We start from the raw sequence: 25,874 nt of genomic DNA on the forward strand, positions 1-25,874 counted from the left end.
TGAGCAGGTTAGTGGCTGGAATTACTTGTAGAGCTTAGAGAAATATATAGACTTTGATATATGACATATCTGAATTGGGAAAAGGAAAGTCTATTCAATAAATAGAGCTGGGAAAAGATGGTTAATATGAAAACATTAAATTACTTCACACCACATAAAATTGCAGGTGAATTAAAAACTTACATATTAAAAGTAAAATTGAAAAAGTTTCAGTTGAAAATATAGATGACAATTTTCCTGACTTTGAAGTAGGGAAGGATTTTTTTAAAAATTATGAAATATTAATGATTGATCAATTTAAGCTTTATGAAAGAACTTTTGTTTATCAAAAATTCACCTGAAAGGAAAAAAAAAGGTAAGCTAGCCGCTGGGACAATATACTTGCTACATATACAATAACTGATAAAAGGTTATTAAGTGTATAAAAATAACTTGTGTAAATCAAGAAGAGAAGGAAAATATAAATCAAAAAGAAAAGAAATGACAGGATTTCACAAAAGGGAAACAATTAAGAATAATAAACACAGCAATAAGTGTTCTACCTCAATGGCAACAGGAAAATGCAAATCAAGACTACAATAAAATACTACTTTTCACTCAAATTATCAAGAATTTAACCTTATTAATACCATGTGTTGTACATAGGTCAACAGAATTTCTGCATATTGATTGTGAGAATATAAATTAGTATGGCCATTTTGGAATAAAATTTGTTTTGTGTCATGGAGTTGAATATTCATATTCTTTTTGACTCCTTAATTTCTCATGTATATTTCCAAGAAAATCTCTTGAGTATATGCATCAGGAAACTTGCACAAGAATATTAAAAATAGCACTGTTCATAATAGCAAACGAACTAGATATAATTCAAATATACATTGATAGAAACGATTATTGTGTAGCAGTGAATATGAATGAACTACAGCTACATATCGTAGAAAATAGAGCAGAAAAATAAGAGCAAAACAAATTCTAAAAAACAACAAATTGCACGATACCCATTTTATAAATAATTTGAAAAACAATTAAACCCAACAATATTTTTGATTTGATTATGGAAATATACACGATAAAACTATTAGAAGAATACAAAAACTGATAAACACAAACTTCAGTGTAGTAGCTACCTGAGGTGATGGGCAGAAAGCAAAATATCGCGGTATGTAAAGTATTGGCAAGCTTGTTCACAGTTATGGGTATTCATTATGTTACAAACAAATAAGATATGTGGCATAATTAATTGTGATTAAGTCCAATTCTGCACACCTGAGTTTCATTAAAAAATGTGAACACTCATGTTAGTGATATATCCTTTTCCTCCAGCTTGAGGTACAAAATAAGATCCTATCTCTTTGTTTGATTTAAATTAATTATCCATTTTCCATTTCTCTTCGGATCTTTTGGTATATTCTCTTGGGACTAAAACCAAAGATTCAGTTCTTCCAAGCTGCCACAAGATGTCACTGTTGAAAATAGACGACCACCCAGTCCAGTGATACCATTCCATCTGCAATGAGGTAGAGATAGAGATACGGGGCTATCAGGGGAGGTTACCATCTCCGAGGGCTTAGAAAGAAGAATGTGCTGGCGCTTGTTACACTTACAGTCACCGAAGAGCCCTTACCATTGAATCTTCCCCTTGGAATTAAATAGGCTGGTTCTGAAGAGTTTTCAAGGCTCACCCATACATTGTCTCTAGGCTTTGGTTTTGACTTTATAACCCATCAGTGTTCCATCTGCCCTCCCTCGTGGTCAGTCCTGCTCAGGAAAGCCCTTGTGTCCTTTCTTGCCAGCTTGCATATTAAACTGGTATATTAAGCAGGTATATATTAAGATGGTGTATTTCAGGTTATTAGATATATTGTATTTTTTTTCCTTTTGCAGGGGGGAGGTAATTAGGTTTATTTATTTATTTGGCTTTTCATTGGAGATACTGGGGATTGAACCCAGGACCTCATGCATGCTAAGCATACACTCTACCACTTGAGCTATACCCTCCCCCTAGTTTTTAAAAAACTTTTTTCTCAGGTTATTAGATATATTGTAATCACAGTGAACCTTAGAAGGGAAAAGGACCAGACTCATTCTTTTTGCTCCGTAAAGACTCTTCAGCTGGTTAAAAATAACAGTTTAAGTTCCAATCTTTCCCTGCTACTTGTCTCTCATCTATATAATTTAGTTAAATTAAAGAATGCTTAAGTAATTCCTTACAGAACCAAGAAGATTTATCCAAGATGACTTACTGTCTGCCCCAGAAGGCAGAGAAGTTGCTGGTAACCTTGGAGTAGTAATGCCTTCTGCTATTGAAATAAAGTTCTACCTTCCTGGCAAGTAGTTGTGGTAATACTTGTAAAGTTTTCTTTAAACACACTTTCATAGACATTTTCTAAAAAGAATGCAAACAAAAAAGTAGCTCCGTCAACATGTGAGTAGATTTAAGCCAGTAGCAGCCGAGATTTTGGTATCATTACGTGAGTTCCTTAAAGAGACAGCAATTATGCCCCATTCCTCCAGATCTAAGAGGTTTGATGAGGTTTATTCTTTTAGTCACATTTAAATAAAAGAGAAAAGACAAAAACAATAGGTCGTAAGACCTCTTCTCAGTGACTGGAATGGGAGACAATGTGTGGACTGTGACAGTCAGATTCTCTTAAAGAGAAAGAGGGCACAAAAACATTTTCCTTCTTGGCCCACTGATCTCATCCATGTGTAACTGGATCAGGTGACTCAGGGCCACCTGAAACTCAGTGGTTTAGATTTGCTTTTACAGTAGTTTTATATTAGTGGACTTAGAGACTTCAGTGCTGGAGGTGATGAAAACTTAGGAATGCAGAGATTCCTGAGAGGATGGAGGAGTGTTTTAGGCTCATTTAACTGCTAAACTTTAAAGAGGCTTTTGTTTTTGCTTCTTCTTCTTCTTTTTTTTTTTTTAATTTTTCAGACCTGATTCCCTTGAGGGTAATTGTTAAGTTATGGAACAGTGCAATGCACATAGCTCAGGTCTTCTAGTTCCATAAAAGCATTCCCACTAGTTAGAAAAGAACCAAAGAAATAAAGTTCCTCCAGCAAGGAGTTTATGTAACCATGTCATCTTCTGCAGTGCAACAGGTATGTGGACAGGGGTTAAGGGGCAGAGATCTCTGCTTTCTCTTCCTTGAGGTTTTCTTAAGAAGCAAACTGTCACCCTAATAACTCAGTAGCACTGCAGGTGGATTAGTTCTTTTTGGCGTTTTGGTTCTGTGCAGAGAGAGACGTAGGAATGCGGAAGATCGTAGGTGCAGGACTTAGTAGGAATTTGCAATAAAAGGCAGAGCTTTTAAAATATGTGAACAGGATAATGTGCTTCCTTTTGGCAGTGCAGCGTGTTTCCTGGGAAGAAGACTTAAAATCATGGAAGGGGTGATTTCTTCATAAGCAGCTTAGTGTATCATTTGCCACAAATGCTTACCTTTGTGAAACAGAGGTTTCAGAAAACTACCTGCATTGTTATGTACGATCTCATTCCTTTACTTTCTTAAGAGAAAGCTTTTCTGGTCAAATGTATTCTTGAATGTTGAATGTGGTGTTCATCCTAATCAGGAAAGAAAGAAGGAAGGAAAAAGGAGGGAGGAAGAAAGGAAGGAAGGACGGACAGACAAGGGGAAAGCCATCTCTGATAGCGCTCTTTATACATCAGGCATTGTGCTACGGCTGTTCACATGTATTATTTCACATGTTAAAATTCATTAAAGGGGGAGGGTATAGCTCAGTGGTAGAGTGCATGCTTAGCATACACAAGGTCCTGGGTTCAATCCCCAGTACTTCCTCTAAAAATAAGTAAGTAAGTAAACCTAATTACCTCCCCCTAAAAAACAAACAAAAAATTAATTAACATTTAATTTTTGGTAGAAATTGAACAACTGAAGGGAATCAATTGCTTGGGTAAAGTCTCTTAAAAGCCTTAAAAACTGGGTGCTAAAGCAGTGGAATATTTAATAGGGAAGCCAAACAAACTTAATGACAAAGTAAAAAGAAATGAGATCATACGTATCAGGAAAATCAGAAAATCCTTCTCTTTTTTGATTGGGAGAAGATAATTAGATTTATTTATTTATTTATTTTTAGAGGAAGTACTGGGGATTGAACCCAGGACCTCAAGGACGCTAAGCATGTGCTCTACCACTTGAGCTATACACTCCCTCCCCAGAAAACTTTTATCACTGTGTTCTGCTCTTGCAGTTTAATAGCTTTCTCCAAGAAGGTAGAAATCACTTTTATTTTAACAATTTAGTAGAAGACAGTTCAGACATAAGCTGAATGGGCAAGAAATTCACCATGTTCCAAAACTTAATTTCTGTGCTTGAACTTCTTGTGGAAACAACAGCAATGGAGACACGGCCAGACATCCTCTTTCATTCTGTTGCAATTTTTGTATCTCTATGTGCTTACATTAAGAGGTTTAAAAAAATAGAAAAAAAAATGACATTTGAAGAATACAGCTTTGACATACTGGTTTTTGCATTTAGCTTTCCACAGATAAGCCATCTGAAAGATATGACCACTGAAAGGTTTAAACTGAGGACAGCTGCCCCATCCAAGAAACATGCCAAATACACCCCGGAGGATGGTGTTGCTTAAGCAGAATTGATTCAAAAGTTTAATCCTCTTTCAAATAACCTCGGCATGAAAAAATAATTGAAGCACAGTGAAAATAATAGAGCACATGAATGAAACTGTTTTCAAATAATAACCTCCTGGTCCCACAAGGCCATAGACCCCAATCAGCAAAATCTGATTATGAGTTCCAGACTCATTGAAGAATGTATTGTCCAATAGGTATCTATTCTTCCTGTGTACACAGAGAGAATCAATTATATACATTTGATAATGAATTTGTCTCTTCTTTTTCTTCTTCCTCCTTTTTCCTTCCTTCCCCCTCTTCTCCCTGCCCCTAACCTCTCCCACTTCCTCCTTCTAGTTTCAGGCCCTGAGGTACATTAAGTCCTTAATAAATGATGGTGGTGCGATTTGAATCAAGGCAAGAATAAAGTAAAAAATAATTACTTAAACTCATTAAGTTAGAAGTCTGTGACGTTGCAAATACAGGTTAAGATAAATAAGAAAGCTCCTAAGTAATATTTCAGCATAAATTATCTTCCTTATGTCTTCTCTTTCTTGAGTTTTTTTGATGAAAGTATATATGAAACAGAATATTTTGGCAATTAACTGACAAAATTCCACGTGTTTCTGTTTTTTCTGAAGAAAATATTGAATTGTTCTGAATACGGAAATGGATCTTGCCCAGAAAGTGAAAGGTCGCTGGCTGCCCGAGCTGCCATGTATTCATTCATGACCGGAGCCATATTCCTCACAGTGTTTGGCAATCTGGCCATGGTAATTTCCATTTCTTACTTCAGGCAGCTTCACACACCAACCAACTTCCTCGTCCTCTCCATGGCGGTCACTGATTTCCTCCTGGGATTCACCATCATGCCGTACAGTATGATCAGATCGGTGGAGAACTGCTGGTATTTCGGGCTTATATTTTGCAAGATCCATTACAGTTTCGACCTGATGCTTAGCATAACGTCAATTTTCCATCTCTGTTCAGTGGCCGTTGATAGATTTTATGCTATCTGTTACCCTTTGCGGTATTCCACCACCATGACGATTCCAGTCATTAAACAGTTGCTACTTCTCTGCTGGTCGGTCCCCGGCGTATTTGCATTCGGGGTGGTCTTCTCGGAAGCCTACGCTGATGGTATAGAAGGCTACGCTACCTTGGTTGCTTGCTCCAGTTCCTGCCCCGTCATGTTCAACAAGCTCTGGGGGACCACCTTGTTTATGGCAGGTTTCTTCACTCCTGGGTCTGTGATGGTCGGGATTTATGGCAAAATTTTTGCAGTATCCAGAAAACATGCTCGTGCCATCAATAACTTGCCAGAGAATCGAAATAATCAAATGAGGAAAGACAAGAAAGCAGCCAAAACTTTAGGAATAGTGATGGGTGTTTTTTTATTATGTTGGTTTCCCTGTTTTTTCACCATTTTATTGGATCCCTTTTTGGACTTCTCTACTCCTGTCGTGTGGTTTGATGCTTTGACATGGCTTGGCTATTTTAACTCCACATGTAATCCCTTAATATATGGTTTCTTCTATCCCTGGTTTCGCAGAGCGCTTACGTCCATTTTGCTAGGGAAAATTTTCAGCTCACATTTCCATAATACAAATTTGTTTACTCAAAAAGAAACTGAGTAGACTTATTCTGTTTGAGTGAATAGAAGCAAAAGGACTGGAAATTAGAAGAAGGACGTTGCTTAACGTGTGTGTGTGTGCATGTGCACGCAGGTGTGATTTTGACTACCATGGAAAATTTTTAGTTTCTAAGACCTGAAGGAAAAAGGAAACTTTCTTTTTTTATTGAAATATAGTCAGTTTACAATATTGTGCCAATTTCTGGCATACAGCATGATGTTTCAGTCATACCTATACTTATATAGGTTCTTACAATAACTTATAATGAAAGAGAATATGAAAAGGAATATATGTATGTATAAGGAATCTGCTTTGAACCAAACATTCCTTCCTTTTCAGAATAATTCTTATGCCCACTACTTCTAGATAGAGAAGAAGGAAGAAAGTTAGAAAGGTAAAGAGAAGGTGGGAAAAGCCAGGGACAGGATGTAGAGGACACACAAAACCTTTTATACTATTTGGAAGAGATCCAAACACAAGCTGAACATGAGGGTTGCGCCCAGTCCCCCATCACCTCCATACACGCTTTGTGCGATATTTCCATTTACTTTTTTTCTCTCAGAGTCTGATCAGATGTATTTTGAAACATCGACCACTAAAAATTACAGGTAAAGAAATACAGCAGTAACAATTTCAAGAAGGTATATGCTGTCAGGAATCTGTCATTTGGTAATTGAGAGTTAAGGCTTTACTAGATTTTACTGTTGTGAGATTAAACATTTTTTAAATGAAAGAGGGAATGGAAACTAACCAGACTGCACTTACATTATGGCTCATGTATCACTCGAATCATCACAGTTGGCAGTTTTCTATTTTACTTGCAGGAGAATTCCGGTCAGTGCCCTCCCTTCTTTCTCAGGCTCATTCACACTTTGTATTGCTAAGTGGTCTGAGTTTTAATAAATGTAAAATACATACCCCAAAAGTTGTGTTTTTTGACTCTATCACTCCTTTTTGCTTGATTATGTATACATATACTTTTGAATAATAGAGTAGTGGGAGGAGCAAAAAAGAAGAAAACTAATATTTATGGGTGTGCCTCTGGGTACAGAAAACTTTATATTTGTTATTCAGTGACTTTTTAACTGTAAGTTAACATCTATTAACAACTTGGGAAATTGACTTAGAGGTCATCAACCAGTGGTGTGCCTAGTAAAAGTATAACACCTGGTTCTGAAAAGAAAAAAGAAAAAACCCCTGATTGTAGAATTTGATGATTTCCATTCTCTCTCTTTCTCTCTACATATATATATATGTGTGTGTGTGTGTGTGTGTGTGTGTGTGTGTGTGTGTGTATACATATATATATATATATTTTCATTTAGCTGATTTAAAGCTAAGAATGTAATAGCAACTGGCTTTCAAAATTCCTCAAAAGTTAACCTATTCTTGCAAGTGAACATTAGGTGTTCTAGTTTACCACTGGCTGCAAATAACATTGTTAATGAAAAGCAAACTAGAATAGATGAAAATAGATAATCACATTGAGGATAAATACTGCCCAATGATGATTTAATTTTAGTTGTATATGTATATGTTTGTGGGTGTGTTTTTGTAAGTGTACTATGTCTCACTGAAATGTTTTTTGTTTCACTTCTCCATTATATTACATCAATGAACAAATTAACAATTTTTTTCCTTTTTGTGGAAAAGTTTGCTTAATTCTCCCACAATCTTAGTTCACTGCACAGATCACAATTAAACAGTGACCACTCAGCAGTCACCTTAAGTGTTAGTCTTGCCTGGCTACCCAAAGATGGGTTGGCCCGTGTTGTCCGGACCTTCTTTGGCTCTCCTATCCTCACTGGCCTGCTGATAGGTTGGTCCCACTCTGTAGCCTATAGGGTAGAGGAGGAAAAGTGCAGCTGCTTTGAAATGGTGTTCTCTTTACAGAATGATGTTTGTGATGGTGGTTATTGTTTATGCTGGTGCTTACAGATGAAATAAAAATTTGGCAGCCCTACGTGGGCCAAACATTTCTTGAGATATTTCTTCTCTCTTCTTACTATGTACTTTATCCTATTCATACATTAAAACACTATTTGAATAACTAAAAATTCTGCTCAGTTATTCCTCTTTCCCTGAAATGTAATTTCCCCTGTACTTTTCATGGTACTTTCAGTTTCAGAATGTGGTCATCCTGACTTGCTTCCTAGGGAAAGAGAGTGATCCAGCCTTCTATCTCCTGTCTGCCTTCCACCATTCATTCCGCCTTCATTTTCCAGAGTCAGTAATGCCTCCCTTTATGCTCAGACTTACACAGGCAGTTCCAGATGAGAAAACTGAGCCCAGAGAGATTAAGTGATTTGCCCTGGATTATAAATGTATTATAGAAGCAGGATTAGAGCTCAGCTTTCTGGACTTCTTATTCTGTGTTCTTTGTTGACCACACTAGTATTGTTTTTTCAAGATTTGTGACACTTTCATGGGCTTTTCTTCTTCTTTTTTTTCCACTAACGATTTTGTCAAACTGGTACAAATCATTGAAGCAAAAATAAATACTTTTCTCCCATCCCAATATCTTCTCATTTCATCAGAAATCTTTTATGATTCAGACAATCATTCCTCCTTTGGATATCAGCCAACATTTAATTTAGCCACACATGTCTGTATTTTTAATATGCAGAAGTTTCAGTACCTTATCTTACTTGAATGAAGCCCAAAATTACCATGAGATTGATATGAAATTGTTATCTTTCTTTTGGGGGAAAAAAAGGAGCTGAAAACTACCTGAGACATTAAAAATAGTCAGAATATTTCAATATCCCCCCAGGGAAGAGAGTTAAAAGGGCAGTTCCACTGGGGCTGTGCAGTTAGTTTCTCTTGGAGCTCCTGGATCTGAGTTCTCCATCCAGCTCTCCTGAGAGCAGAGGCAAACTTATATGAGTCAGATATTTCAATCTTTGACACCACACTTTCTAGAATTCTGACCTCATGACTGCAAAGCCACCAGAAGAGATTCAATGATTCACAGCTAACACTTCAAGAGAGGGAAGGTATTGAGTCAATAAAAAGAATTGGAAATGTACTATCTTTAAAAATTTTTTTTGATTTATTCTTTTCAAAATATTTGAACAGTAATAACTAAATTTTATAATGAACTGGAAATCATTACAAATAGGATGCAATAGAGAAGATAGGGGTTTTTTTTCCTAACTGAAAAATAATCACTGTGATATTTAAGAGGAAAATTTCCCATCAAAATTTGCTGGCAAGGTTTGTAAATCTTTATGTACTGGCATTTAAAAAATGTGCTTGCAAAGTCTAGAACTATGCAAGAAATGGTTTAGTAAATGTAAGTTACTTATGTATTTCAATAATGCTAAAATGTACTCTCCTCTTTGATAGTATATCTAAATAAAAACTCTTGTTATATACTACTTAATTTACTGCCAGAAACTACATATTTCATTTTTGATTTTTTTCTCTTGCAAGCAGTATTTACTTAAGATATTCTGTTGCTCATGGCTCCTCAATATTATTCACTCATTGCAGATACAAAGTGTCCAAACTAAAATGCATTTTCTCTATTGCCTAGAATTGTTCTCCTGGAATTCAATAGTCATGCAAATAACATAAGTATCTTGCTAAGACGTGCATTTGGGGATGGTTCTGAGGTTTTTCATTTCCAAAAATGTTCCCAGGAGAGGATAATGTTGCTGGTCTATGGACCATACTTTAATTAGTAAGGACTGTACGGGAGAAACTATGAACACATGAAGCCATAGACTTTCTTATTGCCTAAATAGATCAGAAAGGAATTGTTGCTATTGTTATTATTATTATTATTTCCCATTATTAGATGGTAAGAGTTGGTGGGAAGTTTACAACACCAGGACCCCAAAGACCTGGATTATGTTGGTAACAGCATTTAGTATCAATGGCTCCCTCAAGACCTTTGTTATTTTATATACATGGAAGAGTTGGGAGGATGTAGTGGCAATGTGCCTTCCAAGTAATTTGGAAACTTTGAAACACCCAGAATTGTTATTGTTGACTAGGTTTCATTTGGAATGCTGTGGATTTTAGAAGAGATTTTATTAGCTACTTTCTAAACAGGACTTAACTGTTTTCTTAATATTTTAATCTTTCCCAAACCAAATGTCTCTAGTATCATGAGACAAGATGCCTATTAAGTAAGTTTCATAATTTTTTTCCACTTAATTCAACAAGCTGTTACTGCTTACCTGTCATGTACACAGCTCTGCATTGTGTTGCCAGGGTTGGATGGTTAACGGCATTTTATCTCATTAAATGTAAATTTCTCAAGAAATTTAGCTGTAAATTAAGAAAAGGTATTTTAAAAAAGTGTTGTGCTGGAAGGAGGGAAAAAAGGTGTTTGAAATAAAAGTCAGCTGTAAAATGAGGAAGTGGATCAACCTATCTCTAAGATCTTTGGCCACCTCAATAGGCTATAATTAACTTCAATCGGGAGCACAGCATTTTTGACTCGTTTATTTGAGCTGAGTATTTACGTTGTCAGAGACTAAGGGACTGGCAGGCAGGTGAAGGAAAGGGGATTGGTCAAGCCACAGAATAGGCATTTGCAGGGTAACATAGAGACTTCTGTGGACAAAGGTGGCTGGAGTATCGTAGACTGAAGGGAGGAAAGATTACAACCAGAGTTTCCATGACAACAGATGCTGAAAAGACACATTTATCACGGGCAAGTCCTTGCTCTGATGTTCTAGCCAAGACACATATTCCTAGAGCCTTTCCCTTGTAACTACCAAAAAAAAAAAAAAAAAAAAAAAGGGGGGGGTGGAGGATGTGTGGTCTTGATAAAAGATTTATTAAATCAGTTCCTCCTGAGCCTCCTACTTCTCTGATAGTTTTAGTAAAGATTTTTCTCTTTGGTTTATTTTCAAGTAATGCTATAGTTTATAGCTAATTAAAATGAAGGTGCTTTTGGCATGGTTTTAATGTTCACTCTCCTTTCTGACCCTGCCCTCCCGCATGGAGTTTGCTCTGCCTGTTCTGTGGGTGAATTTCCTGTCAATTAACATGTTTTTCCTGCTCCCAGCTGCTTTTAAGAATACAGTGTTTTCAAGATACTATCTCTGCCCTTTGCCAACTACCTTGTGGTTTTGCAAAGCTTACTTATGAACTATGATTCCATTATTTGGAATAAATCAGTTGTGTACATGCCAGAAACTATTTTTGATGTCATTAATATATAAACTACTATAGATAGTTATAAAGTAGATTTATAGAAAAAACTTTTTCTTCTGTTTATCTTAGTTTTCAATGCTACCTTTGAATATAGTTTGCTTATTGTCATCCCTGAAGTGGTTTCCAAGTGGACTTTGTTATTGTAGCCTTTAAATATTAAATTATGGTCTATATTAGATATTAGAGAATTAGCTAGAAGAGATCCAATATCATAAATTTTCATAAATTTCAAACTTTTGCTTAGCTTTCCTATTTTATTACATGGTCATTTATATTTTTATAAGTTGATACTAGTTCAAATTTTGAAATTACTCATGAAATTGTACTTTGTCTATATTTATCAAGTTTAATTGAAAATTAACACAAGTCTGAGGGGAGGCTATAGCTCAGGAGTAGAATGATATAATTTTAAATATTTAAATACATTATGATTGAATTACTAATAGGTGATGTTAACTTTATTGTACTCTCAGGAGCTGAAATTTACTGGAATCATTTTAAGAAGAGAAGAAACACCAACTCATCTTCCTAGAGAGGAATTTAAAGTGATAAAACACCATGGATCTAACTTATATTCCTGGAAACTTGTCCAGTTGTCCCAAATTTGGAAATAAATCCTGTCCTCCCACCAGCCACCATTTTCATGTCCGAGTGATAATGTACTCAATTATGACCGGGGCCATGTTTATCACTGTCTTTGGAAACTTGGTTATAATAATTTCCATATCACATTTCAAACAGCTTCACTCTCCCACAAATTTTCTGATCCTCTCCCTGGCAACCACTGACTTCCTGCTTGGTTTGGTCATCATGCCATACAGCATGGTGCGATCGGTAGAGAGCTGCTGGTATTTTGGGGATGGCTTTTGTAAATTCCACACAAGCTTTGACATGATGCTAAGCCTGACCTCCATTTTCCACCTCTGTTCCATTGCTGTTGATCGATTTTACGCTGTGTGTTACCCTCTACACTACATGACCACAATGACCCCCTCCATGATAAAGCGGCTGCTGGCATTTTGCTGGTCTGCCCCTGCTCTTTTCTCTTTCAGTTTAGTTCTATCCGAGGCCAATGTTTCTGGTATGCGAAGCTATGAGATTCTCGTTGCTTGCTTCAATTTCTGTGCACTTACTTTCAACAAATTTTGGGGGACAATATTGTTCACTACATGTTTCTTTACTCCTGGCTCCATTATGGTTGGTATTTATGGCAAAATCTTTGTCATTTCCAAACGGCATGCTAGAGTTATCAGCAACATGCCTGAAAACACAAAGGAGGAAGTGAAAAAAAATTTGTCTAAAAAAAAGGACCGGAAGGCAGCTAAGACCCTGGGTATAGTAATGGGGGTGTTTCTAGCTTGCTGGTTGCCCTGTTTTCTTGCTGTTTTGATCGACCCATATCTAGACTACTCCACTCCCATATTAGTACTTGATCTTTTAGTGTGGCTTGGGTACTTCAACTCTACCTGCAACCCCCTCATTCATGGCTTTTTTTATCCATGGTTTCGGAAAGCTCTTAAATACATAGTGTCAGGTAAAATATTTAGCTCCCATTCAGAAAGTGTGAATCTGTTTCCTGAAGCACATTAATAAAAAAGCCATTGCAAAAGTGAATAGAGTATTGAAAATGAGACATTATTTTTACTGAAGCACATTTTTAATTTTAATGAAATATTATTGGTTTACAATGTGTTCATTTCTGGTGTGCAGCATAGTGATTCAGAGATTATATATATATATATATATATATATATATTCCTTTTCATAGTCTTTTTCATTATAGGCTACTACAAGGTATTGAATGTAGTTCCCTGTGCTATACAGTGGACCTTGTTGTTTATTTTACATATAGTAGTTTGTATCTCAGACTTCTAATTTATTCCTTCCCCATTCTTTCCCCTTTGGTAACCATAGTTTGTTTTCTATGTCTGTGAGTCTGTTTCTGTTTTATAAATAAGTTCATTTGTGTCTTTTTTTTTAGATTCCACATAAAAGTGATATCATATGATATTTTTCTTTCTCTTTCTGGCTCACTTCACTTAGTATGACAATCTTCAGATGCCTCCATGTTACCACAAATTACACTGTTTTATTCTTTTCCATGGCTGAGTAGTATTCCATTGATGGAAAATGTCTTATCTAACTCCCAGGCTTAAATCTGAGTAGTATTCATATATATATATGTACCTATATATATGTATCACAACTTCTTTATCTAATCATTTATCACTGGACATTTAGATTGCTTTCATATTTAGCTATTGTAAATAGTGTTGCTGTGAGCATGAGGGCACATGTATCTTTTAAAATTAGAGTTCCCTCTGGATATATGCCCAGGAGTGGGATTGCTAGATCATAGGGTAAGTCTATTTTCAGTTTTTTAAGGAATTTCCATACTGTTTTCCATGATGACTGCACCAAACTTTAGTTTGATGAAACACATATCTTACATCCCCAGGTCACTGAAAATATTATTCTATTACATTTTGGTAATCTAGGTAAGTGTTCTGTAACCTGCAGAAGAGCTACATTCATTATCTTTGATCAACCAACCAACCAACCAACCAATCAATCATTTATTAATTGTGAACTCTGTATGTAATCAATAATCACCTCTGACAAGTGGGGAAATGTACAAAAGAATCATAACATGTAGTTCAGAATAGATTGGCCTTGATTTACACACATGAGACAATTAAAGACCAATAAAAGAATAAAGAAAATAAAGTGATAATGATTTTATTTCCTGTCTGGTTTCACTTTAGGGATTCAGAAAAGGGAAGATCACCAGGACCTGAGGTACCATAGAGGAAGTATGACATAAGGTTGATTTTTACTCTCAACTAGCCATCCACCTTATCATGTGACTTGGGAGAATTATTAACCATCGTTGTGTAAATTATTCAGTTGTTTCCTGGCACCTTGAAGCTCACTGCGAAGAGCTGCTCATAGGAGAAGCAGTTGATTACAAATCACCCCATGCAATTTCAGCTTTTATCCTTGTGACTTTTCACTTCGTGGTTTATATTTGAAATGACTTCCTGTGTCTTCTGTCTCTTATTTTCTTAACCTGCCTGATGTGTCTACACCATCAACCAGCAATCATAAGGCCTCTCATTGTACTTGTTTAACAATTTTCTCTGAATGTTGCCCTAGGGCCCAGCCAAATAAATTTCATCCATATCACATCGATGATTTAAGTCAGGTTATTAACATTTGGTGAAAATCCGTCCAGTGGTTTTTCTATAAAACACTAAGAGATAAACAGAAACTTTCATTTATTTAATAGGTTGGAAAGCACATGACTACATGTGACAATTTTTTCCACATCCCCTGATACGTGGGATAACGTTATGGGAGGGAGAAGAGGGGGAATGGAAGGAAAGTAGACTGTTCCTGAATCCAGCTTCAGCCTTGGGGCTATTTTTGAATAGGAAAATTTAATTTTGGCTTTTTTCTGTCTCTCTTCTAAGCCCTGCTCTCCACATTCCCTGAGTAGTCCTGAATCCAACTATAATTTAATAATATAGTTTACTAATACAGGCTTAACTTGTGTCCTGAAGCATAATGTGATTCAGTAGGGACTGCCTCCCTCACCATTCTTACAGTTTTCTTTCCCTGTACTTGTTCATAGAGAAGCAAATGTGCATAGTAAGTGAGATATTTTCATATTTACCAAAGAATGTTCACTAATTCAATCTGACTGCTGGTCTTGAAGTGAACATTTTAGGCTGCATCTGGGAAGAGACATTAGATTGTGAGACGCACAGCCAGGATCCTTCTTCCTGAGAGTCTCACAAGATCGTGGACGTCACCCAATCATGCCTCTCTCTTCACAGATGAGGACATTAAAACTGACTTGCCACACTTCAGTAGTGACAGACACTTCATGTCCGTTGATTCCTTTGCCAATTTTGGCGTCCTCTGAGTTCCTGCCTTTAAAATTCTCATTTGTTTCTCTACTTCTGAACTATTTCTTTATTCTAAAAACTTGGTGGTGTGGATGTGTGTGTGTGTATACGTGTGTGTTAAGAGAAAAAATAATTCATGACACTTGTTAAAGACTGTAAGGCAGACTTTATTCAAAGGAAGCTACTACAATGGGTTTTATAGTGGGGGAGTGAGATTGTTACCAAACTCAGGTTCAGCTGCTTGCCACTCAAAAGCCAATATTTAAGACACAAGTGTTGGTTGGAAAGGAAAGGTTGCTTTATTCAGGAGGCTGGAAACTTGGGGAGAAGATGGACTCAAGTCCCAAAGAACCAACTCCCAACTGTCAATCAGGGGTGGGAGGCTGCGTGTAGAACAGCACGGTCACCTTTGACAATCATCTTGAAATTGGCCATGTGGCAGTATGATGAGCATCATCTTGATTGTTTTAAGTACAGTTAATCCTCAACTCCTGGGTCAGATTTTTTCCCACTTCCTTGAGGCCAGTTCTTGGAATTGTGTAAGATGTTGCAGTTTATGTCATGGCTATAGTCTAGTCATCATGTAGTTAACTTTTTCCACCTGGCTGGGGTTTCAGTATCTGCAAAACAGCTCAAAGGATATGGCTCAGAATATTATCCATAGCCCTTGAGGAGGAATCAAAGATCCTTGACTTTGCTTAACAGCAAAACTATTATTATTTTGTTTTATTAGACTATTTTCCTTTGCTTCTGCATTTTCTCAGTACTCTGGTTAAATTTATTCTTTGGTTAAAATTCTACAGACAAAAGACAGGTGGAGGACATAGTGGGGGTCTGTCCTGGGAAGACACCCTAGGATCCTGCTCAGTCACAAGGTTGCACTCAACTCCAACAAGGTCAAGTGGGGATTTATACCCAAGGAACTGGGTTGGAGGTAGTGGATGGAAAATTACTAAGAGGAAATATCAGGGTCAAGGAGGATTTTTGCTAGACTGACTCATCAGAATTCTTGCTGAGGACAGGCTAGAGTGATAAGATATTGAGGCTGGTCAGATACCAAGGGTAGGGGATTTTTGCTAAACTGACTTAGCACGATTCTAGCTCAGTCTGGATTCTACTAGGGCCAAGAGTGAAGTCCAAGTCTGATCTAGTCAAGCAGAGGGACCAAAGGAGCCTGATTAAAATTTGGTCAAAGGAGAGAGACTTTGTCCTGTGTATGTGTGTGTGTGTGTGATGCCTCTCACAGAAGCACCATTAGGGTATTCAAAGTGGAGAGGGAGCAATTTAGGAAAGGCCAGCTTCAATATGTGAGATTTTAGCAGGTGGTTATTAGACTAAAGATATACATCTATCTAAATACAAATGGGATAATCTGTTTGAATAGACTTAACCAGCTAGCTGCATGAAACATATAGCTGTAAGGCTACAGGAAAATTTTCTCTATTCACTGAGATAGATATTGAGCACTCAGCAAGGGATATAAATATTTAGTTGGAATTCATCCTTAACATGCCTCCCCTCCCACCCATGGTAGCTAGTGATCTGGCTTCCTGCTTCAGAGCTTTCCAATCCACTCTGCACAGTTGCCTAAAGTTGACACTTTCCTCTTAAAAATCTTACGTGGTCTCTAAGCTAGATCCCTTGGGTTTTTCCTAGACTTCCCCACTCCCTCTGGGCAGGAAGCACAAATTAGGACTAGGATTAAGGTGCTCTCTTACCCTGAGGTGTCTGATAGATGACATTTTATCAATGGGAAGCACCTGCAGGAGATCCACAGACAGAAGGAGGATAAAATCAGGGTATTTAATCCGGGCAACTGTCACCCAGCCAGACTTGGGACTTCTAGCCCTCACTCAATAAAGCCAACCTACTGACTGACACGAGACAGTGGTGAAGGAAAGTGCAGCATTTATTGCAGGGCACCAAGCAAGGAGTCCAGACAGCTAATGCTCTAAAGGCCTTAATTCCCTGATGGCGTTTAGGAAAGGTTTCTGAAGACAGAGGTGAAGGAGAGGGGTTGTGGGGTATATGATTAGCTATGGACATTCTTCTGATTGGTTGATGGTGAGGTAATCAGGAAGCAATGTCATCAGCCTTCTGGTTCTGACCTGCCTGTGGTCTGAGTGCTTCTGGGCAGCATACAGTTAAATTTTTCCACCTGGTGGTGGTTTTAGTATCCACAAAACAGCTCAAAGGACTTGGCTCAGATTATTATCTATAGCCCTTGAGGAAGAACTAAAGGTCCTTGACTTTGTTTAATGGTTAAACTGGTATTATTGTTTGTCTTGCTTGACTGTTGTCCTTTGTTTCTGCATTTTCTTACTTCTGTGATTAAGTTTATTCTTTGGAACTTGGGGAAGCCTAGGAGGCTAAAGTTTTTCTACAGACAAAAGGCAGGCAGAAGACATGGGGTGGGGGAGGTCTGTCCCAGGAAAGCCCTAGAGAGTCCTGCTCCATTACACAACCTCTCTGCCAGATTGCCCTGGGGCTGGCTGTGTCCTCCAGGAAAGGCCATGTGGAGTCCCTCTGCATACAGCCATCCTCTGAGACTCCTGTGACCACGCTCTTCCTCTGTCACTCTGGGTCCAGCCAAGGTGGACTCTTCACTATTGCTGCCTCTAGGTACTACTCTGTTTCTTGCTGATTTCCTTAAACACTGCCCACATCTTTGTAAATTGTTCTTTTATCAAGCTCTCCTCAATCACCCAGGCTGATGGTGCCATCTGTTTCCTGCCAGACACATGGCAAATATAGCTTTTCATTGCTCTGAGATAAAATTTAAAAATTCTCCCCCAAAAATTTCAAGTCGGTAAGCCCAACTTGGCCTTTCTTTGTATTTTTACATTTAGTCACTCCTCTGGGGTCTACCCTCCTTTGAAGGAATTATTGGCCCACCGGTAAGTCATTCTTCTCATTTGTCCTACCTGGGAGCTACTCACCCTCCTCCTCGACTTGGCAAACTTCTTTTAATTTTGAAGATCGGTCATCAGTTCAAGATTTCTGGTATCCTTTTTTGTGTATAAAAAAGATTATTTGTGATAATTTTGGCTTTTAGAATTAATATTTCATTTATAAAATAATATTGAAAAACCTAGCTCTTTTTTGGAAAATCTTATTTAACTTACAACTTTTATTGAACTCATAATTTATAAAATTTGTTTCATTTATAAACAGAATATGTTATTCTATACTTAGTAACTTTTAACAACATCTTTAAGGGGTGATTAAAGCCTAGGTAATTGAATTCCCTTAATATTTTATTTGTCTTTATCAAATTAAAATTTCAAGTTCCTTTTTTGATAATTTAATTGTCAGACGAATACATAAAACCTTCCCTAGTACTTAAATAACTCTTGTAAATTTAATCACTAGTGTATGTCTTAGAGATTCTTTCCATATCAGGGAACATAATTTTTCAAAACTGATCTTTCAAAAAGTCTGCAGAATGTTCCATTATTTGGAAGTATCATAATTAATTTAATAGATCCCTACTATTTCTGAGTTTCGCCATAACAAATCATGTCGCAATAAATATCCATGTCAGTACACACTTACTCATGCGAGTATATCAGTAAATATTTAGCTGCTTTTGAAATTTATTTTACTGCATCTCAATGATTACAGCATGCCACTTTTTGTGACTGAATACTGTGCATGGTTACTGATGCATTCCCAGAGAGACAGAGCACAGAACACAGTGTTAAATGAGAATTAAACACTGTTCTCTAGAAATCTGAGTCCTTGTAGAAGAAAATGAAACATATGGACAGATGAATGTATATTTTGCTAGGCTTTTGATCATGAAAGAATAATATACCTAACCTAAACTTTCTGAATTTGCTGTTTAATTTAGTCTATTTATTATTTAGTGTATAAGAAAAATCCTATTAAAAACATCAAGTGTTTGGGTTTATAAGTACCTGTTGGTCTGGTGTGTTTTCTTTTTAAAAAAAAAAAAAACTTTGTTCTGTATTTACTTGATTCTTTTACCTTTATTTAGTTCTATATTACTTCATTCTTATTTCTTTTATTTACTTTATTCTTATTTATACTTTATTCTATATAATTTACTCATCTTGGGGGACTGCAACTGGGAGTGGTACGTTAATGCCAAGGAGAGAACCTGTCTGCTTAATGTCAAAGGCATGCACTTGTTTTTCCTTTTGCAAATTAAGTTCCTATGTTTAGTAATGATTAAGTCCTGGTATTCCAAAAGTCAGTTTGTCAGGTCAGAAGCTCAGAAGCAGGGATTATCTGCATGCTAAATAATTTCATTTAGCCAAACACCATTGAAGCATTTGAGTTCTTGCCTGGATCTGAGCCTGGGCAAACTCCAAAAGCCATTAATAGATCTTAAGTCCTCCAATATCTCTTAAAACAATTTCCTGAGTTAACTTCCTTTTGTTAAAATAATTTTCCTTTTCTTTTTCCTGACTGAACCCTGATTGTTGCAGTCAAAATTTTTAAAAAAATATACTACAGAATTATTAGTTCTCTATCTGGGAAGAAGTTTGGAAAGAGTTTTGGAAACCCAGATGAGCATGTAAAGATAACAGTATTTTTTAACCTCTCCCATTCACCAAGGCTCTTTTCACTTCATGAAGAAAATCCTCAGAGTCTGTAAAGCTAATTTTTACCAGTTAATTTAAATATAGATAATTTGATTCTATTTTTATAAACATGTAAGCTTTGATGCTCTCCAAACATTGGGCGATTGAATATAATGATTTTGTAGCCTTGATGGATGATAAAACTATCAATGTAAACTACTTGAAGCTTAGTGTTTGGAACTATGGTGCACTAATGGATATACCTTCCCCTAGGGATCATGAAGATACCCTCGTGGTGATGGAAGTTTTCACTTTTCACTTGGTTGTTCTGAAACATGGTTCTTACTGCTTCTTGTTTGGACTAGGGAAATCATAGACTTAGAGCACTACAATGTGAATGTATTTCACTGACTTGTGCGTGCCAGCAAAAGATATAAATGAATCAAATTTTCACAGGAATTAAAGAACTCACTGTCTGAAAGTATCTAGTATTTGGTAATAAGTGGAGGGAGCATTTGTTGTATTTAACTAATTTTCTCCTTTCCTCCTCCATCCCATCTTTCCACCTCCCTCTTTCATTTTTTTTTTTTTTTTCATTCTTCCCCAATTAGGCCTTGTGTGAGGCTAGTCCACATTGTCCCTTGGAAGTCATGGGGACGATAGCACAAAATGGATTCATTCTCCCAGAGCCAATTCTCCGATGACTTGGTGTAACCTTTTTGCTGACAGCACACTGAAATTGCTAAAGAACACGTTTGTCAAAAGCAGGACACAGGTAATAAACCTCAGGAGAATATTTTTTATATAAATACTGATGACAGCACAGCCTGCCATGAGCTTCCAATGAGCACTCAGGCCTAAATTCCTTTTCTGGGGGGTAGGGGGAATCAGCAGAGAAGAGCAGAGAAGAGAGTGGTGAAGCAAATGCTTGCTTTCATGGTAAGAAACCTTGGCACAACAGATGTCACCTTTCAATGATTTTTAGCTCCAAATTACCAAATTAGCCGAACAAATTCTGGTAAGCTAAATGAGAATCTATTAAGAGAGGGAAAAAGATCAGATTGATTGATTGATTGATTGATTCATTTATTTATTTCATATTGAAAAGAACCAAACTGAAAATCCTGATCCATAAAAATAAATCTGGATCACTTAAAAAAAATCACTGAAATTCTGAAGAGGCAATGATAGAAAGACCCACAGCAGATCTTTCTTACATCTAATTCACAAAGAACCTCTCCTACCTATGAAATTATTGCATAAGTGAGATATATCAAAGCAAGATAAAAATCATTGCTTTTAGAGGAATCATTGTTTTTGGAGTGTCTGACCTGTGTAAATCCAGTAAGAGGAGAAAAATCATGCATGATTAAGCAAGTATAATCAGCTCTTTCCTAATTTTTTCCACTTTATTTGTAACATATTATTGAGCTTGTCGGCTATTTTCCTTCTTACTGGAGGGAAACACATATACATTTATAGAATTTGAAGCTTTTAATATTTGAGGAAAATTATTATACAATTCTTTCTTCATTTTTTCCTTGAAATGCTGAAGAACTTTTACATTTTTAAAATTGTTATTTCAGACTCCTCATGTCTGTTTCCCTATTCTGTAATTTTTTTCCCCTGAAGAACTAAATTTGAGCTAAAAAATAATGCAATTTTTGCTCCTCTCCAGAATTGACAGCAAATGTTTCTTTTTACCTCCTAGCAAAAATAATTAACAATTTTAATTAACAATTTTCTATGCTTTCATTAGGTCATTGTTTGCAGTGTTGTCATTAATTTGGTCCTTTGTTGAAATGTTATTGATAAAAAGAAAAAAAAAAAAGGCATAACAACAATGTCCCATGACAAAAGCAAGATGTCACAGAGGTTTTAACTTAATTTTATTAAAAAAATTTTTGTGTCATTTTTGGAGGCGAATCTTCAAAGGAAAGGGATCTCTCTTCTGCTAAGTTTTTAAATAACAAACAAAACCTCAAGTGCATTTAATTTCATGACAATTTCCTTTTTTAACAAAGCAGTGGACCAGCAACCATCTATGCATTTGCCTACTTGTTTTTGTAATTTTTGGCTAAGAGTTTAAGTTAAGGGTTTAAAAGTACTATTATCTCCAATATCACCTTAACAAATCACCCACATAATAGCTTTTGAAATAAATACGTGTCTTATTCTATTGTTTTGTCTTAATCTAATACTTAAATGTTTAAATAGTTCTCTAATATTTATAATCATTCATCAGAAACATGAGATAATACAATTAATTTCTAGTAGCTGTTTCATACTATGAGTTCCAAAAAAATAAAAATAAATAAATAAAATTCGCTTTACACATCTAGGAAGTTAAATTATATCAATCCTTTCAGGGATTAGGTTTTCAAAAGTAAAACTTAAGACTCGAGAAATTATACCATGAAGTACTGAAGAGTATAGTGTTTTGTATTAGGAATGCTGTGTCTTCAGATGTATAGTGATAAACGTATAAGTTATTTTGTGGTTATTGTGAACTATCTTTCAAGATAATTTTTAAAAGAATTAAAGAAAAAAATTTTAATTCACAAAAGTAAAGAAGATGAAAAGCTAGTAAAGTTAATTTACTAAAGGAGGTGATTAGGTATTTTAAATTTCTTTATATTCAGTATTTTATTGCTTAGGAACTGAAGTGGTAAGTAATCAAATAATTTGTGCAGTGTGTTCCAACATTGATAGTCTGCAGTTTACAAAGCAGTTAAGTCTTTGTCCCTCTTACGTTTTACTTTTTATGTTTTGGTTTCTCAAGTTCATCTTAATTGTGTAATATTTGATTGGTACAATTAAAATGTATCTTAAGAAAAATGCTAATGTGAGAAATTAAATCCAGAGCAAATAAAGTGTACCATAATATTAAGGTTTCAAATAATGCATATTGAGAAAAATTGCTGAGCTGTAGTAGCAGATACTGTAAATATTATTTTCAAAGGTACATGTATTCTCATTAATATCTTTTCTGAGTAAATCTAGTGAGGACGTGCTTGTAGGCTCATTTTCCTAGTGGACAAGTGAGTTTGAATTTCTTCTCAGGCCAAAGTCCATTGTCCAAACTGGCCTTAGATCCCACTAATGCTAGTCATTGGTCCTCAGAGTTACACATCCAGTTCTGGCCCTGGAAAAACAAATCAAACCCATGTCATACTCTGGGTGAGTCAGTTCCATTATTTACACATTTTAAGGACAACAACATAAATTATAAGAAGTGACAGCTTAAACAACGAGCAGGCCTATAGGTCAACTTTGTTACCAATGTGACACTTGAAGTCTGTGGACAAGATGACCTCAACCTGAATTTGAGTTCATGACTGAACGTGGCTGCCAAATGAAAGGAGACAATCTGCAAGATTTACAGAATCTATTAGACATATTTCCTCTTTTCTGAGATTATTCCTGTATAATATTGTAGACTTTAGCATATTTTTAGTTTATCATATATTGCTCTAAATTCTAAAAACTATATTGTTCACATTGAAGAGAAAAACGTTTCCTTAATTGAAGAGTATGTATTAAGTGACAGGATCCAAAGCATCTGCAAATATCCACAAAAGAAACTAAACAACAAAAGCACAGTCTTAGAAGAAGCACAGTCTTTAGATCACAATTACTGTTAAAGCTGAACATTAAATAATAGTTTCCCAGGTCCTGGTAATTCTTGAGGGACTTTTACTTTTTTTTTTTTTTAATATGGAAAGCTTCACGAATTTGCGTGTCATCCTTGTGCAGGAGCCATGCTAATCTTCTTTGTATTGGTCCAATTTTAGTATATGTGCTGCCGAAGCAAGCACTTGAGGGACTTTTATCCAGCAAATTGATGAATGAAAGTGGAACATGGAAAATTCTTGATTCAGAATCCTAAGTAAGTGTTACATATTAGTACAATCAGAACATGCACTTACTTGGATTACTTAGATGGTTTTAACTGGGTTACTTAGATGCTGGGTGACAACATGCACTCAATTGTCTTTAGTCCCTTCCTAGCAAAGATGGTTTTTAGACTAACAGAATTGGCATCTCCCAAGAGCCCATGAGAATTGCAGACTCTCAGCCCCCCAGCCCAGAATTAGAATCTGTATTTTGAAAAGATCAGCAGTGCTCAGGGTCAGTAGGGAGCTCAACCTGGGATTGAAAATGCAGTTAGCTGGGCACTCTGAAAAGTTGCACAGCCCATGATTTTTATTGTTTCTTCCTCTTTCTTTCACAGGGAAGGGAAGGAACATAGTACTTTTGTAAAAGAATCACAGTACCCACAGGACACAAACAATGAATTCACTGGACCTTTGGAACCCCCCAGAAGTACAATTTTGCTTTGCTCTGGTTAACAATTCATGCCCTAGAAACGTGAGGTCTGGGCTGAGTGTCTGTGCCATGTACGTTGTCATGACTGGTGCCATAGTGATGACCATGCTGGGCAACCTGGTTGTGATCATTTCCGTCGCCCACTTCAAGCAGCTCCACTCTCCGACCAACTTCCTGATCCTCTCCATGGCCACCACTGACTTCCTGCTGAGCTGTGTGGTCATGCCCTTCAGTATGATCAGGTCCATTGAGTCCTGCTGGTACTTTGGAGATCTCTTTTGCAAAGTCCACAGCTGCTGTGACATCATGCTCTGTACCACTTCCATCTTCCACCTCTGCTTCATCTCGGTGGACCGCTACTATGCTGTTTGTGACCCTTTACATTATATCACCAAAATTACCATGCCTGTCATAAGGGTCTTTCTGTTCATCAGTTGGTCTGTTCCAATAATTTTTGCCTTTGGCCTGGTATTCTCAGAATTAAACATAATTGGTGCAGAAGACTTTGTTGCAGCCACTGATTGCACAGGCTTGTGTGTGTTGATATTTAACAAGCTCTGGGGGGTTCTGGCCTCCTTTATAGCCTTTTTTCTCCCTGGGATGGTAATGGTAGGGATTTACATACATATTTACACAGTAGCCAGGAAGCACACTAAGCAAATTGGCATGGGGTCTATGGTGGAACAGATTGTGTCAGAAAACAAAATGAAGATATCATCCAAAAAAGAAAGCAAGGCCACCAAGACTTTAAGCATAGTCATGGGAGTATTTGTGTTGTGCTGGCTGCCCTTTTTTGTCTTGACAATCACAGACCCTTTCATTAATTTTACAACTCCCGAAGATTTGTACAATGTCTTTCTCTGGTTGGGTTATTTCAATTCCACTTTCAACCCCATTATATATGGTATGTTTTACCCTTGGTTTCGCAAGGCATTGAGGATGATTGTCTCAGGAATGATCTTCTGCCCTGACTCTTCCACTCTAAGCCTATTTCCTGCATGTGCTTAGCAAAGCTCTCCATTTTCTAAAATCCCTTCCTGCTGGGGAAACTTGGGTGCTTCTTCCTCAGAAATGTAAGGCCATGGGTTGACTAGATACAGATATTGTTTCAGTTGGTGTAATAGACACCTAAATAGAATCAATAGCTCTAGACTTCTGGGCATGCCCGAATTACCAAAGTGATCAGTTGCTGGACTTTTGGGGAAGGCACCTCCAGTAAAAAGAAACTCTCTCCCAAGTCTTACTGATTCCTGAATTTTAAAATTTAGAGATTTAGAATTTCTTTCCGTTGGCATAAGTCAGATGGGGACCTTCTCTTCTTCTTGTAAACAACAGAAGAGGAGACACAGTTGGTCTTCACACTCATGAGAGCACACAGAGTTTGTCTAACTATTTCCTGAGATTACTGGGGAGCGGGGAGAGCTTGAGAACACTGGGATCCTCAATATGGAGCATGTGAATGACTTGGAAAGGGAGAAGGAAGCAGGCATTTGTAGTTACTTCCAAGTTTATCAATTCTGATTTAAACCTCTTTACAAAAAGAACTAATGTGAGCTTTGCAATAGTTTGATAAAATTGGACTGTCATTAAATGGGAAAAGTGGATAAAGATAAAGTTTAGGAATGTATTCTTTTTTCTCTCAATATATACTTGTGATCTATGTATACATGTGGCTTGC

At 36.7% G+C, this 25,874-nt stretch overlaps 2 protein-coding genes, 1 long non-coding RNA gene and 1 other non-coding gene across 4 annotated transcripts; 3 read left to right on the plus strand and 1 right to left on the minus strand.

Annotated features, from left to right (window-relative positions):
• Nucleotides 1-2,915: 2,915 nt before the first annotated feature.
• On the plus strand, nucleotides 2,916-7,147 carry LOC105096351 (trace amine-associated receptor 2). Its single transcript, XM_010988678.3, has 2 exons — nucleotides 2,916-3,108; nucleotides 5,242-7,147. The coding sequence occupies exons 1-2, from the start codon at nucleotides 3,085-3,087 to the stop codon at nucleotides 6,235-6,237; spliced, it is 1,020 nt and encodes a 339-aa protein (XP_010986980.1). The 5' UTR covers nucleotides 2,916-3,084; the 3' UTR covers nucleotides 6,238-7,147.
• Nucleotides 5,314-12,996, plus strand: LOC105096350 (trace amine-associated receptor 3). The gene is made up of 2 exons (XM_010988677.3): nucleotides 5,314-5,373; nucleotides 11,880-12,996. Exon 2 carries the CDS (start codon nucleotides 11,965-11,967, stop codon nucleotides 12,994-12,996), a length of 1,032 nt encoding a protein of 343 aa, XP_010986979.2. The 5' UTR covers nucleotides 5,314-5,373; nucleotides 11,880-11,964.
• A 4,662-nt stretch (nucleotides 12,997-17,658) lies between these two features.
• Nucleotides 17,659-24,686, plus strand: LOC135321581 (uncharacterized). The gene is made up of 4 exons (XR_010381447.1): nucleotides 17,659-17,939; nucleotides 18,167-18,214; nucleotides 20,479-20,642; nucleotides 24,102-24,686. It is a non-coding gene; the product is annotated as an uncharacterized LOC135321581 (long non-coding RNA).
• On the minus strand, nucleotides 23,579-23,685 carry LOC116154518 (U6 spliceosomal RNA). The gene has a single exon (XR_004138493.1). It is a non-coding gene; the product is annotated as a U6 spliceosomal RNA (small nuclear RNA).
• Nucleotides 24,687-25,874: the final 1,188 nt, after the last annotated feature.

The sequence above is a fragment of the Camelus dromedarius genome, chromosome 6 (genome assembly GCF_036321535.1).
Source record: "Camelus dromedarius isolate mCamDro1 chromosome 6, mCamDro1.pat, whole genome shotgun sequence".
NCBI lineage: Eukaryota > Metazoa > Chordata > Mammalia > Artiodactyla > Camelidae > Camelus > Camelus dromedarius.